The sequence below is a fragment of the Pyrus communis genome, chromosome 10 (assembly GCF_041283825.1).
Source record: "Pyrus communis isolate YQ-2024b chromosome 10, ASM4128382v1, whole genome shotgun sequence".
NCBI lineage: Eukaryota > Viridiplantae > Streptophyta > Magnoliopsida > Rosales > Rosaceae > Pyrus > Pyrus communis.
The window spans coordinates 27,247,327-27,265,001 of record NC_142574.1 but is presented as its reverse complement, the minus strand read 5'-3'; the positions used below and the strand labels follow the sequence as shown (position 1 = coordinate 27,265,001).

Below are 17,675 nucleotides of genomic sequence, written 5' to 3'. Positions count from 1 at the left end.
TATCCCATCTTGTTTATGCTTCATATTGTAGAAATCTATCCCCTTGTAAGGAAACATAACTTGTTCAATTGTGGGTTAAACCCTCATGCTATTTTTGGGTGAGGAACTTCCAAATTTCACATGTTGTGTGTATTGTCTCATTGGACTACTTCTAAAAGGGTTTAAAAAATGAAAAACTAATAAAAATGGCTTCAAAACTTTGAGTTTTAACAATAAGGACAAAATAAAAGGTAAAGTGAGTAGTATCATAATTGATTTTTTAGTGTAAAAATGTGGTTTTTCGTTAAAATGAACAATACCAGAAGCTTTTCATTAAAATTCCCTAAAAAAAAGTGCTTTTAACATCGTTCGACATAAAAGATAAAAAGTGGTTATGAATCCAAAAATGCTTTCTAGAGAAGCACTCAGCATATGCTTATTCAAGAATCACTTTCAAATGCTTTCCAGAAAACACTTGAGATTTTAATATAAAAAAAATGTCGCGCTCTTCAAATAAAATCACTTTGTTTCCTATATAAACAATCCCAAACGAGACCTTAGATCGTTGCAGTTTTTAGGTTTTGAGCTTCAGGCCCATTCTAGTAATAAAAATAAGTAAACATACATGGAGAGGCTGGTATTACTAGGAATTATGCACACTAAAGAAAAGTTCATTTCTGAGTTTCTTTACTGCTGATTTCAAAGGGCTAGAAATTGGAAACAAGTTAAAACAAGTGTCCTACAGTTGATCCCTAATTTCGGTAAATGAAAATGCTATTGGTTGGACTTGGAAGTTTACAATAATACATGAAAAATTTACATGTCGTAGGTACGCAAAAATAAGCGTCGCTTAACTCGAACCATATGCCTTGTCACTAAACCTGTATACGAGCACAAAACATCGAGACAAAGCTCACTAAAACCTTGGAAGTAGACAACGATTTTGTCATATATGAGTATAACATGTCAAGTGTCACTATTCTACAAAGCAACAAACACATTTTGGCCATGACCTCGACACACACCGACTCATAAATCAATCATTTATCGTAGCCTAATTGTCAAGCTCAACCTCCTTTCCTATAATCTACATGATTATATGGTGCCTGGACACAAGAAATTATACTTACGAATGCAATTAAACTACAAATTACAGTATTTGCCTACCATTTTCCTTTCTTTTGCAGTGTTGTAAGTTATCTCTTTCAATTTCCTTCCAGCTGGATAATAACTTGTACACTTTGCTTGTTATCTTCGTGGTGGTTTGTATTGATGTAGTGGGGGTCTAGTAGATTGCCGTGAAGGCTGAGAGCCTCCTGAGACACCCAACTGGTTGGGCACACGTTGGGGAGAGGTTTCCTGAATTGGGGGGTTCGAAGGATCAGGTGTGTCTGGAAAAGGCAAACCAAATGGAGGTATGAGACTGCAAATACAATGTAGAACTAGGAAGACGATACTGAGGAACTCGATTGCAACAAGCACATACCAAATAATGATTTAACAGATGGCCGCTTTGGCTTGGTATTCTTTTTCTTCAACTCAGCTGCATCAGAGTGCATTTAATGGTCAGTGAGCTCTAGCGTTATATCAACTGAATAGCTCATCCCCACCCCCAACACAAATAAAAAGTTCTACCAATTGACATATATATTGGTTTTTCCTATTTATACGCATATTCCCTAATTCTTATTAATAGCTTCCTTTTTTATCTAACCATTTAATAGGTAATACTTACCAATGCCAGGCATATGATGCTCATCAACAATTTCATAATTCTTGTAGGTATAGCCAACGAAATTCGTATCCATGGAAGAAAGCATCTGGAATGAATGAAAGTACACGATTATTGATTAATCAGTCAACACATAAAATCAACTGGAAGACAGCAAGACTGACTAACACTAGCACAGAAACAACAAAGACCAACCTATGAAGAAAGTAAGTTACTAGCGTCTGAAACCAGAAGAAACACAAGACTAACTATTAACCCTTCCAGAAGAATTAGGTATAACCCTTTAGAAATTTATATGATAAAATTTGATTTTCCAAATGTCTGATATTCATTATAACTAGTATATTTCATAAGATAGAATGATTTGTATAAACCTAATGAATGTGTGTGCGTACAGTAAGTGATTGAAGATTAGGGTAACCCCTAGCATATCTTGATAAGATACCATGACTTGTATAAACTTAATTATGTTAAACAAGCCAACGCAATGTGTGTGTGTGTGTGTGTGTGTAGTAAATTGATTGAAGATCCCAATCATGAACATATGAGAAGTGAAACTGAAGTATTAAAAATTATTTTATGAATAAAGACCCGAAAACTGCATTAACACCCTAAAAAGGTGATGACAACTAGTATTGAAATGTCATGAAGTGATCTAACTGTTACTCAGTACTACCCGCCATTACTCTGAATCTCAACACTGGCAATCAAGTGGAGAAAGAACAATGCATATTTGCTAGACCAGTGTATATTCAATATTTGATAATATCTGCCTGCAAACTTTTTCCATAAGGCATATGATTTAATTTACTTTTCCTCACACAACAGTTCCATTTTTACTGATTATAGGAGAACTACTTTCACATTAACTTCCTAGACAACCAAACTAAGTGCAATCTACATTCTTCCTTTAATTTTAAGAAAACTATCAAATCCTGTTTTGCAGTACTCCTGCTAAAGCTAATTTGCAGGCACCCTATACAGATGCAAACTCAAGTAAATTTCGATACTTGCCTTTCTCCACGGACCAGATTTTGTTGAAGTCTCTACTGGAGCCCCCAACTGCAACCATGAAAAGAAAATGGAATTCAAGATAATGGTAAGCTAGATAAGGAAAGATGGGAAACCATCAACACTTGGATAGGTATCATTATTTTCCTCACCTCATCAAACTTCTCAAAGTTTTGAGTATCTAACTCATTGTTAACCTCTGGTATGAAAGCCGCTTCCATCTGATATAATCTATCCCATTGTAACCCATCAAACCATGGGTGAGCCTATCATAAGGAAACACATTTCAACTCTTTTTTTCCTTAACCAAATAAAACATCAGTCAACTAATAATGAGAAAGAGAGGGAATATGTGAAGCATGCTAACTTTTATTTCATGAGCTCCATGCGTCCCAAGCCTCTGCTCGACATTGCAGAGGAGCTTGCAAATAAGATCCTTAGCTTCAGGAGAGAGCTTTGCTTCTTCTGGGAATTTCAGATGAGTTCTCCAGTTAACAATCTGCATGGCATAACTAACGATTTGTTTGATAAGAATATACAAATAAGATGTCAGCAGGAGATTCCTCAATTAGTACTTCTTCAAAAATAACTATAGTTCCAGAAAATAAGGATACAACAGGACCCCATTTCTTAAATCTGCATTGTTAAACCTATTCAGAAATCTGAATGTTGCATATTACAAAAGTCAAACAGAAAAAATCAAAATTCAGTTTACCTTTCTGCATGTTGACATTGGTTCTTCGGAATAGAAAGGTGGAAATCCTACAAGCATCTCATACATGATTGCACCAAGAGACCACCTGATATAGAAATTCCATTACAAATGCTATATCACTCTCACATGTCCCAATGTGAAAAATGTCTGGAAAAAGTGCACTAACCAGTCACATTCCATTCCATATCCTTTCTTCAGCAATACTTCCGGAGCAATGTAATCTGGAGTTCCAACTGTTGAATAAGCCTAAATGACATATGAAAGGGCCATTTTATGTAAATATTTGAAGATTTGTTACAAAACACTTGAAGAGAAAGCAGAATCTAATTACCGTACAAGAGGAATTAACAAGAAGTTCATGTCTGAAGTATAAATTTTAAGCAACAGAGCATAGCAAGAAAAAATAATACTTTTCCCTCAAAGATAACATTATTCCTGTTGTGCATCCCGTTTTATGTAATATCCGTGAGTGTCATGCCAATCTATGACTACAAGGCACCAGTTTAAGTAATTCCTAGATGGTATATTTCTTTTTCCTTGCTTCCTTGTTGAGTAGGAATCTGAACGGATGCATAATCTAGCACAGGAACATAGAAACACTCTAACCAGGCCAAAAGCTGAGTAAACCCAGAAAAGAAACAGAACATACCAGCATTCGCCTGTTCTTTTGCCAGTGCAATAACTTTTCCTGCTGGGTCCGTTTTGGTGTTGTGGGAAGGTTAGAATGTTTATGACTCGTTGAAAGGGAATTTGAATTCCTTCCAACCGAGATGTCATTCTCACTAAGATCTGGAAAGCTATTAGAGCCCAAAGGCTTACACAACCCAAAATCTGAAAGCTTCATGTGGCCGTGACTGTCGAGCAGTAAATTATCAGGCTTAATATCCCTACAAAAAATATTAAAATTCAGACTCACATGACATTTGAGGTGAACGTCTGACGAGCAAATAAAATAAACACAGTTCTGAAACAAATAAAGCCAGCCGAAAGAAGCCTCAAGGGATAACTGTTTGATTCAACTTTGCATAAGGTTGCATGGCTTAAGGTTGAGATCAGTTACACCATAATTAAAGAATCTGAAAGAATGGTTACAAGTAAATATTACCAATTTTTCTGTTGGAAAAACTAAACTCAAGCCTTTTCTAGTTCCCAAGGTTGACCATTTTGAAAGCAGGATATTATGTTTAGATATTAGCAGGCTATTGATTAATGCTACCGTAAAACCACCTACAAGATACTGCCTCTGCAGTATTGTGGGGATAACATAATTGTATTCCAAGTCTAATCAACGGGCCGATCAGGATTCAAACTCAGTAAGTGCACAAATAAGTGAAATAATACCTGTGGATGTAGTTGTGCTTGTGAATAGATTCAATGGCAAGGACCGTCTCTCCAACATAAAACCTGGCTTCGTCTTCAGTCAAGATATCTTTGCGCATTAGTAATGTCATCATATCACCCCCGGGAAGATACTCCATTATAAGATACAAAAATTCTTCGTCTTGAAAGGAGCAGTAGAGCTTAACGATGTAAGCACTATCAACCTCAGCAAGAAGATTTCTTTCAGCTTTAACATGTTCCACCTTCCATGCAAGAAAAGAAGTATGAATAAATATGAACTTATCAATATATAAGTAAATAAAAGCAAGCACATTTCTTCCAAGTTACTTTCTTTTCGGGCGGGCAAGTTCATTTCCAACAATTCAGATAAAACTCATAGTTCTTCAGCAAGATTTTATCAAATCTACAATAAAGTCAGTTGCGATTACTGGCAGTAAAACAGTACCTGGCCTCTCCGGAGCATCTCCGATTTCTTAAGCTTTTTCATGGCATATACATGCCCAGTAGTTTTTTCTCTACAAATTCTGACCTGCATTTTCGCAACACATACAATATAAAGCCAATGCATTCGACTTAAACAAAAAGCCGATTGACAACAAAGTATAATGATAACCTCTCCGAATGCACCCCTTCCGATAATAGTCAAAAGCTGAAAGTCATCAACCCCCATTTTATGCCTCTGAAGGTGCATATACTCGGTCTCCTTCTGCTCCAAATACTTCAACACATTCATCTGATCCTCCTGCGAAACATCCGCATCCGCCAGCCGCCTTTCGAGCATCCACCGCCTGCAATTCCACACACAATAACACCAGATTGGACCCCAAATTCAACACAATCAATCAACCAGCTTCAATTCAAAAAACCGTTGCCCAATTTGACAAGTCATAGCTAGTCAACTCACCTCTCCTTCCTATCCTCCAAGGACTTCATTTGCGCCTTGTAGTGGTTCTCAATGTACTGTTTGGCCGCCTCCACCTTCTGTTTGGTCACGCTCGACGGCGCCTCATCGGAAGCAGAATTCTGCTGCTCGTCTTTCGAATTCTCCGCCGCCGCCTTCTTCTTCACCCTCGGCTGGAACTTCTGAAGCCAACTCCTCGCAGAATCCATGGCTGAAAATTTACAGTCTTTCTCTCTGCAATTCAATCCAATCCAACTCAATTTCCCAAAAAAATATGAAAAAATGGAATTAAAAAAATAAAAAGAATTCGTAAACGATTAATAATCTTTATCAATTGCGAATTAAAATACTAACTGATTGCAGAGAAGAAGATCGTATCGAGAGATTTCACGTGGGAAGTAACTGAATCAACGAGAAAAGCCGATGACTTTCTCCACTGCCTCCTTTTCTTACTTTAACCCAGAAGACTCAGGAAGAAAAACAAAGATTAATTAATTAATTAATTTCGTTTTAAAACGAATTAATTAGTGATACGTTGTCTGAACTTACAAAACAATCCTTACGTTGGAAGGCTGGAGGAAAAGGAGCGCTCTAATAAGGGAGGGTATTATGGGGGAAGTGTGGAGATTTGCGATGTTAATTACGAGTCGTGGGACTCACGATGACGTGGACAGGGGGATTGCCGTCTTGCTAAGGTGGTCCTTCCAGCCGGCTAGGGAAGGGAAAAGTGACCGGCAGTTGGGTTCGGGACGGACACGTGTCGGCGAGCTTGATGGCACGAAGTTGATGGGCATAAAGGCGCGCGAATTTTGGTTCGACGCGTTTTTGAGCGTCCCTGAATCCTGGCCGTACACGTCAGCTGGGTTGCTGCTGCTGGGTAACCTGGGTCGATTTTGGCGTTTGAAAACGCGTGGGAAACTAAACCATGGTTAAAAACTTAAATCAATTTCTCTCATTTTCAATGAAGTAGGTGAAATTTTGTTGAGAAAGGTTCCACCAAAAAAATTGTGTTTTAAACAACCAAAAGGACAATTTCACTTTGTTCATGTAGTTTATTCTAAGTTTCTTTTTAGTTTCCTTTTTTTTTTTTTTGTAACAAAAAGTTTAGGTAGAAATTAGTTATTTTCATAATCAACGTCAAGGTATATCTACAATCTCAAGTTGGATGGACTTACACATAACACCTAGCTACTAGCTGCCACTTGTATGGATTTATGTAGGAATTTACATATCGCACACCAAGAAAAATTGCTGGCAGCGGAGATCGAACTTGGATTGAGGGGTTAACCACAAGCATGCCCTTACCGATTGAACCAACCATCGTTGACTAATTATGTCAAATTTAATGTTGTAGTATATCAAACATTATAATTTGAGTGTAAGCCTCAAACATGTTTTTCATGTCAGTTCAATCAATATGAACATGTAAACATAAGGTATTAAAAGGACAAGAGGAGATTGACCTATTTTATAACGATTGAAATAATCGTTTGCATGAAGAGTGAGTAGTGATTCGTCAAGAAAAATGATATAAAGTGCAACACTACGTACAGAGTTAAAATGAACATATGAGATTGGGGCTTAAATTACAAGGTTTGATAAGTTTATTAAACTATTAAAACTGATACAACTGAAACGACAAGAACTAAATTGACACTTGAATTAAATTACACCGATCAAACTAAAATGATAAAAAAAAAGGGAAAGTTATAAAACAATTTGCACCAGCCGGGAATCGAACCCGGGTCTGTACCGTGGCAGGGTACTATTCTACCACTAGACCACTGGTGCTTCGTTGGAAGAATTGATTCTTTTAGATTTATATAGAGGACACCTCCCTTTTTTTTTTAGTCTCTCTCTTTTACTCCAAAATATACGGCTTCAAATTCTCTAGGGTTTTAATTTGCTTTTACTTTTGTTGAATTATTCACTTGTAACAACCAGTTAGCTAGTTAACTGGTCCTTAATCTACAAACAATTTATTCACAAAGCATTAATACACGACAATCATGCATCATCCATATCCATCTTCTCAAAAACATCCCTCTTTGTTTAGAAAACTCGGGGCATTTTTCGCCCCATAAAATTCTTTGATTGGAGTATTATTCCTAACATGGTAAGCCTTTAAAATTCACTTGCCCCTATTAGCCTCAGCTAATTAGGTCAGGCAGGAAGCTTAGCTGCATTATTATCAATACTCTTGGATTAGACATTACAACACAAGCACGGTACAGTCCCTACGGGTCAAAACTTGATTAGTCCTGGGGACCCTATGGCCCACGGTGATTAGGAACCTAAAGACTTTTTTCTAACCCATCATCTTCTGTTGCTTAAAAGTTAAGACTACAGTTATTAAGTATTACAGTACTATATTTTATTATTTATACATAAAAGATTTTAGATTTAATTCTCGTGAAATATGAATTTGAATCATTATTATTAAATCGATTGTGAGGTTTAATCCATTTTCCACCCTCTTAATATATAATAGCGTTTGTTAAAAGAACAAAAGGTTAGGACTACAGAACCCATAACCATTTGATTAGGTCCTAACAAGAATATAATTGCGTAGAACAGGCTATAAGTTTCAGCTTTCACATTGATTCGACAAGCTACAGATACCCTAGACATCTAACTCCACCAAGATCATGTCTAATGGAGATCGATCTGGCTTCTCTGCCCTCTCACTTCCCATATACTCTCATCATTTCCTATTTGTGCGGTCAGAGTTAAGCCACATCAACATTTTATATTACTATTCCTTCCTCAACGTCGATTCCGATAAATTAAATTAACATAATTTACTAGAATTTACGTTGGTGTTCTTGAGCTGACGAACACTGAAGCTTTTCTGGCTTGCGGATTGAAATAATAAGTAAAAAAAAAACCTAAAACCATATTTGCCTCCCATGCAGGGTCGCAGCCAACCCCTTCCTCCATCACCACCACACCTCTCTCTCTTGTTGTAAGGCACGCGACATTCACATAAGCAGATAACGAAGAAACTAATATAAATTGAGACGAAAAAAAATATTATAGAAAACAAACAAAAAATGAACGGTATGATATGAAATTGGCATATATGTATTATTGCCAAACAAGTGAACTAGAACCTGTACAGCACATACCAACTTCATTTTTATATTTGTCAACTAATCAAGTCTTGCTATGAAGAAAACAAAATAAAAAATAAAAAATAAAAACATTCAAAACTACTTCACCAAAACTACTTCACCTATGATGAATGAGACTCATGAGAGGGTGGCAATGGATAAGGAATAAAGACATTGTTACCAACAGTATGTTGTGGAATTGTAACCCAAAACATGTGAATGATTAAACTAAATTATATGCATATATATTAAACACAGAGGCATTATAAAGTAAATAAATAAGTTTAAGTACCTGATTAGATATATTTTTTCTTGGTAAGGCTTTTTCCAAAGCACTCTTAATTCTTCATTTTCCACGATGAGACGCCACTTTCTCTTCGAATACTAAACCCTATATTCCACCATACTTGTTGCAGGAATCACATGCTGCTTGTTCGGTATCAAACTCTATATTTTTTGTAGGTTTCAATTTCAAAGCACCTTCTACGTCATCATTTGATTTATTCATTATATCATTCACTATCAAATTTTATCACAAAATTAAACCAATATTTAGAAAACTTGAGCAATAACGACAAAATAAAAAAGGTCCAGTTTTTTAGATCAACAACTCACTTGTTGAATTTCTACAGAGGCAAGCCGCTATCTAATTGCAAAAATTTCATAACCAAAAAAAAAATAAATAAATAAAATAATGGAAGACTGACCTTTCGTTATTGAAAAAGAGTGACAATGGATGATCGACCAAGGCTCTTTTTCTTCAGAATTTCTGGAAAAAGGAGACCTGCAAGAGGTGGAAGATCGGTTTCAGAAGAAAAGAAAAGTCGATGAAGGAGTGAAAAGGCGTTGAACTTTTACCTTGATCTGCGTGAAATTTTTTTACAAGTTAAAATGGTTTATGTGGAGTCCCACACCGGAATTATAATTTAAATATCATAATCCTACCTCAACTAACACCAACACATTTTGTGATGAAATTTCAAGGATTGAATAGATGGTAATTATCAAATTAGAAACAGTATCGGTGTTAAAAATGGATAATTGGCCCATCTCTCTGATAATTTTATAATTCCTTAGCCACAAGATGAAACTAAATGATCAGGATGTTTTGATCCATTGGCTCTAAAGGCTTAAGATTCGGAGATGATCTCAATCCAAAGAGATGGGCACATGGGCAGAGGCAGTTGAAGGCTTATTTAGGCCTCTCATATTGACTAGTCTAATAAGGCCACTTAAGAAGTGTTTAGTCCCACTGTATCCAGTTGGCTAAATAGTCCAATCCTAGTTCTAGTTGAGTCAATCAAACACGGCCTTGGAGATCATTATTCAGACAACCGTGAAGTGGCTGCCACACCATGATATGATATGATTTTCTCCTCATTTGAGGATGGGATGGAAAATGGTGGAACAATATAATGATGATGATGGAGCTCGTAACAGTATTTGACTATCTGAGAAATTGGGACCAAAATCGTGTCCTATATTGTAGAAAAGAAAACAGAAATCTTTTCTCGACCACTAGTTTGTCAAGATAGGAAATGAGGTCTTGGTCCTCCTCCTAAATTAATCAACTATATATATGTGGATGGAAAAATTTGTCTCCACCGTAAGGTGTAATCCAATGGCAAAAAAAGTTATGGAATAAGTTTTTCAAAAAAAAGTTATGGAATAACCTAATTAATAATTCATTTTGTTAAATACTCCTATTCATCAAATTGTATATGCTATTAAACGGATGTGGATGTGTCTACTTCAGGTTTAAGTAAGGAAAATGATTGCCACTGATTGCCAAACCCTACATTTTGTTTCTCGACTTAAGATTGATTAAATCAAAGAAAGAATCAAACGGACGTGAAATTGATATGATTGTGTGTGTAGAGAACAAATAGGCGTGTGAATTTTCTTTTGACTTAAGCCTACCATTCGATGCATATTTAGTTATAAATAGTTTGTCTCTTCTTGTAGATAAGAAGTTTTATGTTCATTTCTTATAAATGACAAATTTGATACTAATTTAATTATACTATCATTTTATAACTTAATCCAAATATTTTACCTTATCTTTTTTATCCAAAGCGATAGCGATATTTCTTGATAGATCAAAAAGAATGTCAAATTAGGTGAATTTCTCCAATGACCAAATCTTTGATCTAGAAATTAAAGCCAACAAACCAACCCTACATCGCAACCACAAACAACACAGTGCACAAGAACTAGTGGAACAAATCTGCCACAATAGATCAGTGGTGACATATATGTGACCGAGGAACACACAAAGCCATCAGAAAAGTGAGGCTACACAACCACTATGTGGCACAAATATACACAAACAACTAAGCTGAGAAGGAAACCACCGACGACTCATCTATACAGAGAAAAACATGACAGCTTGTTATGACCATCAATGTGCTCAAAAAAGAGACCAGTATGCTATATGTTATTATACAAGTAGAGAGAATTTTTATTATCAAGTGTCCTTCTACTTATACAATGACATATGAGGTATTGCAGGCACAGCGACGCATAATTCTTTTTATCATTAATAAATGGGAGTTTCAACGAAACACTCCCGATACTATTCATTTTTAACGAAAATAATATTTTTACTCTAAAAAATCACTCATGGTACTATTTACTTACAAGACATTTGTGACCTTTTATTAATACTCAAAATTTTCAAGTTTTTTTTATTAGTTTTATTTTAATAAATTACACAAAGGTGAAACAATCTACCCGCATTGTCAAGAATCTATCATTATCTTAATAATGTCATTCGTACATCGCATATCATAATCTCTTAATTTGTTTCTAGCTATTTTGTTCATAAGTAAATTAATTTTGGCTGATTAACAGCAAACTACAAATTAAGGAGAAAATAAAACTGTAGTCTATGATAATTGGAGAACTGATATTAAAGTTTTCTTCTTCAATTTCGGTTGCTTCTAATTAAGAAAGAAAAGGTTAACAACTTAGTAACACAACACATCAAAATCCATTGGATATTCATATCATGATGCACCTAACTACATAAATATAATTCATTACTTAATTAATTACAAGCTTAATCAGATTAGCACAGACAAAGGCATCATAGAGCACCTAGCAGCAGCAGCAGATGAAGTAACAGCAGCACCATACCCATAATCTGAACCAAAAGTACCATGTTGCCCCTGCTGCTGCTCCTCATCATCTTGCCCTTCCGGCTGTTGTGATGGCCCTACTTTCTTTCTCTTCTTCTTCTCATAAGCAATTCCCCTGGCCTTGGCCTGGCTGTCCCTGACCTCCCTCAGGTACAGCCTCACTGCTCGTGCCCCAAACGGGTTGGTCTCGGGCTGCCCGCCGTTCTCCTCAAACGCTGCCCGAAGCCTTCCAATGAGTGCGTCGAGGCTGCCCCAGGCCTGCCGCAGCGGGCACGGACAGGGTGCAGGAGGGTTAGGGTGCCCGTAGAAAGGGCAAGCGTCCGCATGGACCTTAGTCTTCCCGAACTGATCCAAATACCTAAGGAACTCCAGCACGTGGGCCCCGCTGCAACGGGACAGGTTCAGCGGCGGGCGGTGGTTCTTGAGGTACTGCCCAAACGTGATCCAGTCCCGCCGCTTCTGGGACTCGTACCTGCTCAGCACCGGCACCACGGCCGTTAGCGGTGACGGCTTGAATAACGGTCGGTGGTTGTAGTTGTTGGTGAAAGAGTTACTGTTGGTGGAGCTAGACCTACTCACTGCCGCAGCGGCGGCGGCTGCTGCTGCTGCCGACATGACACACAAAGTTAGATGGCTTTCAAAACGATTAATTGGTGCGATGGTATGAGGACAAAGTGCTGTGTGAAATGTATAAGAGAAGGTAGAAAGACGTGTATGAATATATAAAGGGTAGGGGGCCGGGGAGGGAGGGAAGGAGAGGAGAGGGGATGAGAAGAGGTGGGGGACATAATTTCAGTGAGAAGAGACAAAATGGGGAAGATGACAAAAGTAGAAGAAATTTTTAGTTGTAACGGGAACATAAATGGTACATCACATGTTTTAATACGACACGTAGTGTACCATCTTGTGTACCAGTTACATTAAAAAATCTCTCCAAAAGTAGGGTCCCATGCAAAGATAAAGGGTAATAACAAAAAAATACTAAATTTGTGAACAAAATTTACAAATTAAATGATATGTCATTAATAAAAATGAATACATCTATCAATGTTTAAGTAATAATCAAATTATTAATGTACATGTCATTTAGTTTACATAACCTTGTATACAAATTTAGCCTCTTAACATTAACCAAAGATAAAAGCATTTAACACAAAGTTTTCAAATCATTTTTATTAGATTTCTTTATTATTATACTTAATATATAATGATAAATCTCTGTAATCTCTCTAAGTGATGACAGTTTGGATGTCACTTCAGCAACGTCACGTCATGCTTTCTATATACAAAACATCACCTTTATTACTTGCCTTTTCTCTCTCTAAATAAAAATTTTGTGTGGTCCGAAGTACCCGATAATTTGAGTGTATTCATTCTTAAATTTTGAGATATAATTTTAAACAAAGATTCAATTTCTGGATATTACCGACACTGCGGAGTCCGTTCTCTCTAACCTCTCTCTCTCTCTCTCTCTCTCTCTCTCTCTCTCTCTCTCTCTTCCCCTCTTCCCCTCTCTTCCTTGTTTGAAATAGTGAAAATTGGATTACAATGAAGATAAAAATGTCATTTGATTAGGCAGTGGACGTGACTGGTCGTGCGGCAAGATCCTTTGTAACCTAATTCTGGTGCGGCAATCGGTGCTCCCTCTGACCTCAACTGATTAACTCACATGCTTTTCAGTTCCCAATGTTAAACTGCCTATATATGCTCACACTGCACATTTATTTTCGAAAAGAGAGTAACAGTGCCTACTGTTTAAGGGCTGCTAGGGCTAGCTAAGGACAGAACCGACTCTTACTATGCGCAGTTTGTGCTCCTTAAAATTAGGGCAAATTTTGGATGTATCTATTTCATCCGATGAGGTTTCTCTTATGATTTTCTTTGTAAGGATCATAGAGATCCTCGTATCATTACTATTTATCGTATATTGTGCGATCAGTTTTCATTAGATACTATTTGTGTTTAATCTTAAATAGAAAAATTCAAAATGATTTATGATCACACGATGTGCAATAAACGACTAGGATGTGAACATTTATAGAATCTCCACAATTTAGATCCGAACAAAATCCAAGTCCTATTTCATCGCAAATTATTTATATATCTCTCGTCACGTATTTTTCTTTTATAAATATACAACAATTTGTGAGTGTTTAGCTTTGAATACAGTTCGCAACATGCAGCATGCAAGATCCTCATATGCTAATTGTTTTTTCTCAAACAAGATTTTTGCTCCGTTCAATTCCTCCGGATCTTTGATGAATTATGGGGTCGGTATGTATGAATAAAAGTTAGGAATCAACTAACTTCAGCATATATATACACCATTAGATTCATTAATGTGATTCCACCTATTTGAAATGGGGTGTGTTCCTAATAACGGGAGGGTTTCTGACATATTTATTTTGACCTAATTAACTTCAGCATAATGTAAATGAATTTTGCAATATGTGAAAAATGTTTATCTCATTTCCTTATTGAATGCTAAAAGTTACTACTCCTCACATTGTATACAAATGACTACATCGCTCATCAATCATTTGTATAAGTTATGTATGACGCTAGACTTATTTGTGATACAAGTTATTTATATGCATGATTTAAATGGAGAACATTTAGGTCATATAATTTTTCGTGCAATAGTAAGATAAAAACAATAAAATATAGAACATCTGAAACCTAATTTTTTAAAAAATTAGAGGGGCATAAAAATGGATAAAGGAGCTAAAAAAGGTTAATAGATGAGGTAAAAGAAAAGGAAAAGAATCCTCCCCCTCAAAAGTATGGAGGGTAAATAGTAATCCAACATGATTATGTTTAGGGTTAGCATTGACTCTACAACCAGAGGCATTTTGGGTTGCTTGTTTGGAGTACAGATCCTCTTCGGATCTAAAAAATAGAGTCTAAGGATCAAATGATCTAAACAGTTGAAATTTGATATAATGATTATAAACAGAAAACTTCTCTAAAATTATAATAATTGTAACCGTTATATTAATTTTCAACGGTCTGAATTATTTAATCTTTAAATTCTGTGTTTTTAAATTCGAAGAGGATCTGTACTCGCTTGTTTGGATCTTATTTATTGTATCGCACTGAGTTGGGTAAGAGGTGGGGGTGGCGGCGAAATAATGTTACATCATGTCAAACATGTCAGATCTAATGAGAGTCCTTTCTTTCTTTTCTGTCCACTTCTTCTGGTTGCGATTGGATCAATCATGCGCACACACACACAAAATCGGATTTGGATCCTCTCCTGAGCTAATGGAGAGGATCCTCCTAACTCATCATCTTGAACCGTTAGATAAAAATCCAACGATTATAATTATTATAACTTTAAAAAGATTTTTTATTTGTAACCGTTAGATTAAAATTCAACGGTCTAAGATGATGGGTCAGAAGGATCATCTCCATTAGTTCAGGAGAGGATCCAAATCCCACAAAATCCTCTTCTTAACAATTTTGCCAGATTTGGCGCTGGTTTTGTGTACTTGGGTCACCAAAATCTCATCTGCAAATCCCTTATTTTAGTTATGTGTTGCTTCTCTTTTAAGGATGACCATCCTCTCCGGCTCTTTGTGAAGATTTAGAAATCAATCAATTATGTATGTTCATCGTATATCGTACGATCAGTTTTTATTAGGTACTGTTTGTATTCAACTTTAAATAAAAAATTCAAAATAATATCTTACCATACGATTTACGATAAACAGACACGATTGATTGATTTTCTTGATCCCCACAAAAGGATCCGAATAGAATCCTAATGCCTCTTTTAAATGCTCAAACATGACACAACAGTCTCTCATCCTCCTATGCTTTTGATCGACACCTGTAACCAACGTATCTGGATAAAGCAAAGAATAATATTATTCACACAACTATTTTTATTTTTCGCATACATCTCTTAATTTATGCCATTGGAATGAATTGAATAAATTAATGGCAAAAATTTAACAAATGTGTGTAAAAAGTAAAAATAAGTGTGGATATAACTACCAAAAGCAAATTACCTGCACGGGTAATTCCATATATGTGTTTTGACACAGGGGTAATGTTAGAGAGATTGAATTTGTAGACAAAATTGTGTAAATTAAATGACATGTAAGTTAATAATTGGATTATTACTTAAACGTTGATAAACGTGCTCATTCCTATTGATGACACATCATTTAGTTTGCAAATTCAATCTATATATTTAATCTTCCTAACATTAACTCTTTGCACAAACTATGGTGTAAAACTTCTTGTCACATTCATATCAAATCATAATTTTATATATTAAATATTTCACCTAACTTGATCTCTACGTATTGCCCAAGCCATTCCAAGTTTTCACCAAATGAGGGGACTTTCTTGGGTGCGTAGGAGCACCTAAGAATTTTTGTCAAATGAGTAGTAAATGTGGCCTTTGTGTGATGTGTATATGTGTATTTTTGGTGAATCACAGTATGCACTACTCTTAATTTCGAATTACGATTAATTATGTCAGAACTAAAGCATTGAGTTGTATACTATTATTATTTGGTCTCAAACAAAATTTCTACAATTTTATACCTTCCGTCAGTTTTATGTCAGTTCTTCTGTTAAATAGTGACGTGGCTTGAGACGGGACTCACTTACCATTAAAAAATTAATAAAATATTAAAAAACTTAAAAAAAACATCATTTATTATTATTTTTTTGCATGGGGGACCGACCCCCTTATCCCCTCACCCTTTCTACCCCCTCCCGTCTTCCCTAAACCCAAACCCAGATCCCACCCACCCCTTCTTCCTTGCTGCCAGTCTCCGCCACATCAACAATCATATCCACCACTCCCAGCCCCTCATGCCTCACCTCCCTCAACGCCCTCTATCCTGGACAAATTGAGCAACTTACCCACCGCGTTCTCCTTGCTTCTCAAGCTCGAGTCAGTCGAGAGATCCAGCAAATCCGCACCCACCCTCTCACCCCGCCACCTGCACGATCACTGTCATGGACCCTTGCACCCAACCACATGCGTGATCACAGCCGTGACATCCTCTGCGTCGTCTTGGAGGGAATGGAAGGAGTCGAAAAGGGTTTCAGACAAGTAAGGTATGGCGTCGGATTTGACGACGATGGGGTGGCTGGAGAGTAAATTCGGGATCTTGGTGGCGGGGAGGGGGGGAGGGATTTGAGGGTTTGGAGGGGCAAGGGAAAAGGGCAGAAGTGGTATTGGAGTAGAGAGAGGGCCGGTTAACCCGGTTTGGTGAAGGCGGAGTCCGGCGAAGAAAAGATGGTGAGAGAGGAGGACTGCGGGATTAGGGACTCGGGCAATGATCGGCGCAGAGAAGAAAAAAGCAGGGTGGGTGAGATCTGGGTTTGGGTTTGGGGAAAATGGGAGGGGGAAGAAAGGGTGAGGGGGTAAGGAGTAGGTTCCCATGCAAAAAAAAAAAAAAATTATATATATATATACACACACATTATGATTTTTTTTTTAGTTTTTTAATATTTATTTAATTTTTTAATAGAGAATGAGTTCCGTCTCAAGCCACGTCTCTATTTAACAGAAGAATTGACAGAAAACTAACGGAATGTATGAAATTGTAAAAAATTCGTAAATGAGGTATGACATTAAAGTTTTTTAAATATGGGGTATGAAACTGTGATTGACCCAATAATAGAGGTAATTTTATATAATTGACCCTATTTTGTTCTACCTCTTAAAAAGAAAATGGATTTGGATCCTCTTCTGAGCCAATGGAGAGGATACTACTGA

At 36.6% G+C, this 17,675-nt stretch overlaps 2 protein-coding genes and 1 non-coding gene across 3 annotated transcripts; all 3 read right to left on the bottom strand.

Annotated features, from left to right (window-relative positions):
* Window positions 1-910: 910 nt before the first annotated feature.
* LOC137727783 (uncharacterized) lies at window positions 911-6,317 on the bottom strand. The gene is made up of 14 exons (XM_068466598.2): window positions 6,034-6,317; window positions 5,683-5,913; window positions 5,392-5,566; window positions 5,224-5,307; window positions 4,779-5,020; window positions 4,087-4,324; window positions 3,604-3,683; window positions 3,438-3,522; window positions 3,090-3,221; window positions 2,875-2,988; window positions 2,726-2,773; window positions 1,715-1,799; window positions 1,466-1,522; window positions 911-1,370 (listed from the first exon to the last, which is right to left on the bottom strand). Exons 2-14 carry the CDS (start codon window positions 5,886-5,888, stop codon window positions 1,228-1,230), a joined length of 1,689 nt encoding a protein of 562 aa, XP_068322699.2. The 5' UTR covers window positions 5,889-5,913; window positions 6,034-6,317; the 3' UTR covers window positions 911-1,227.
* Window positions 6,318-7,399: 1,082 nt separating this feature from the next.
* Window positions 7,400-7,470, bottom strand: TRNAG-GCC (transfer RNA glycine (anticodon GCC)). The gene has a single exon. It is a non-coding gene; the product is annotated as a tRNA-Gly (tRNA).
* A 4,295-nt stretch (window positions 7,471-11,765) lies between these two features.
* Window positions 11,766-12,672, bottom strand: LOC137727782 (protein G1-like1). The gene has a single exon (XM_068466597.2). The coding sequence runs from the start codon at window positions 12,545-12,547 to the stop codon at window positions 11,858-11,860; it is 690 nt and encodes a 229-aa protein (XP_068322698.1). The 5' UTR covers window positions 12,548-12,672; the 3' UTR covers window positions 11,766-11,857.
* Window positions 12,673-17,675: the final 5,003 nt, after the last annotated feature.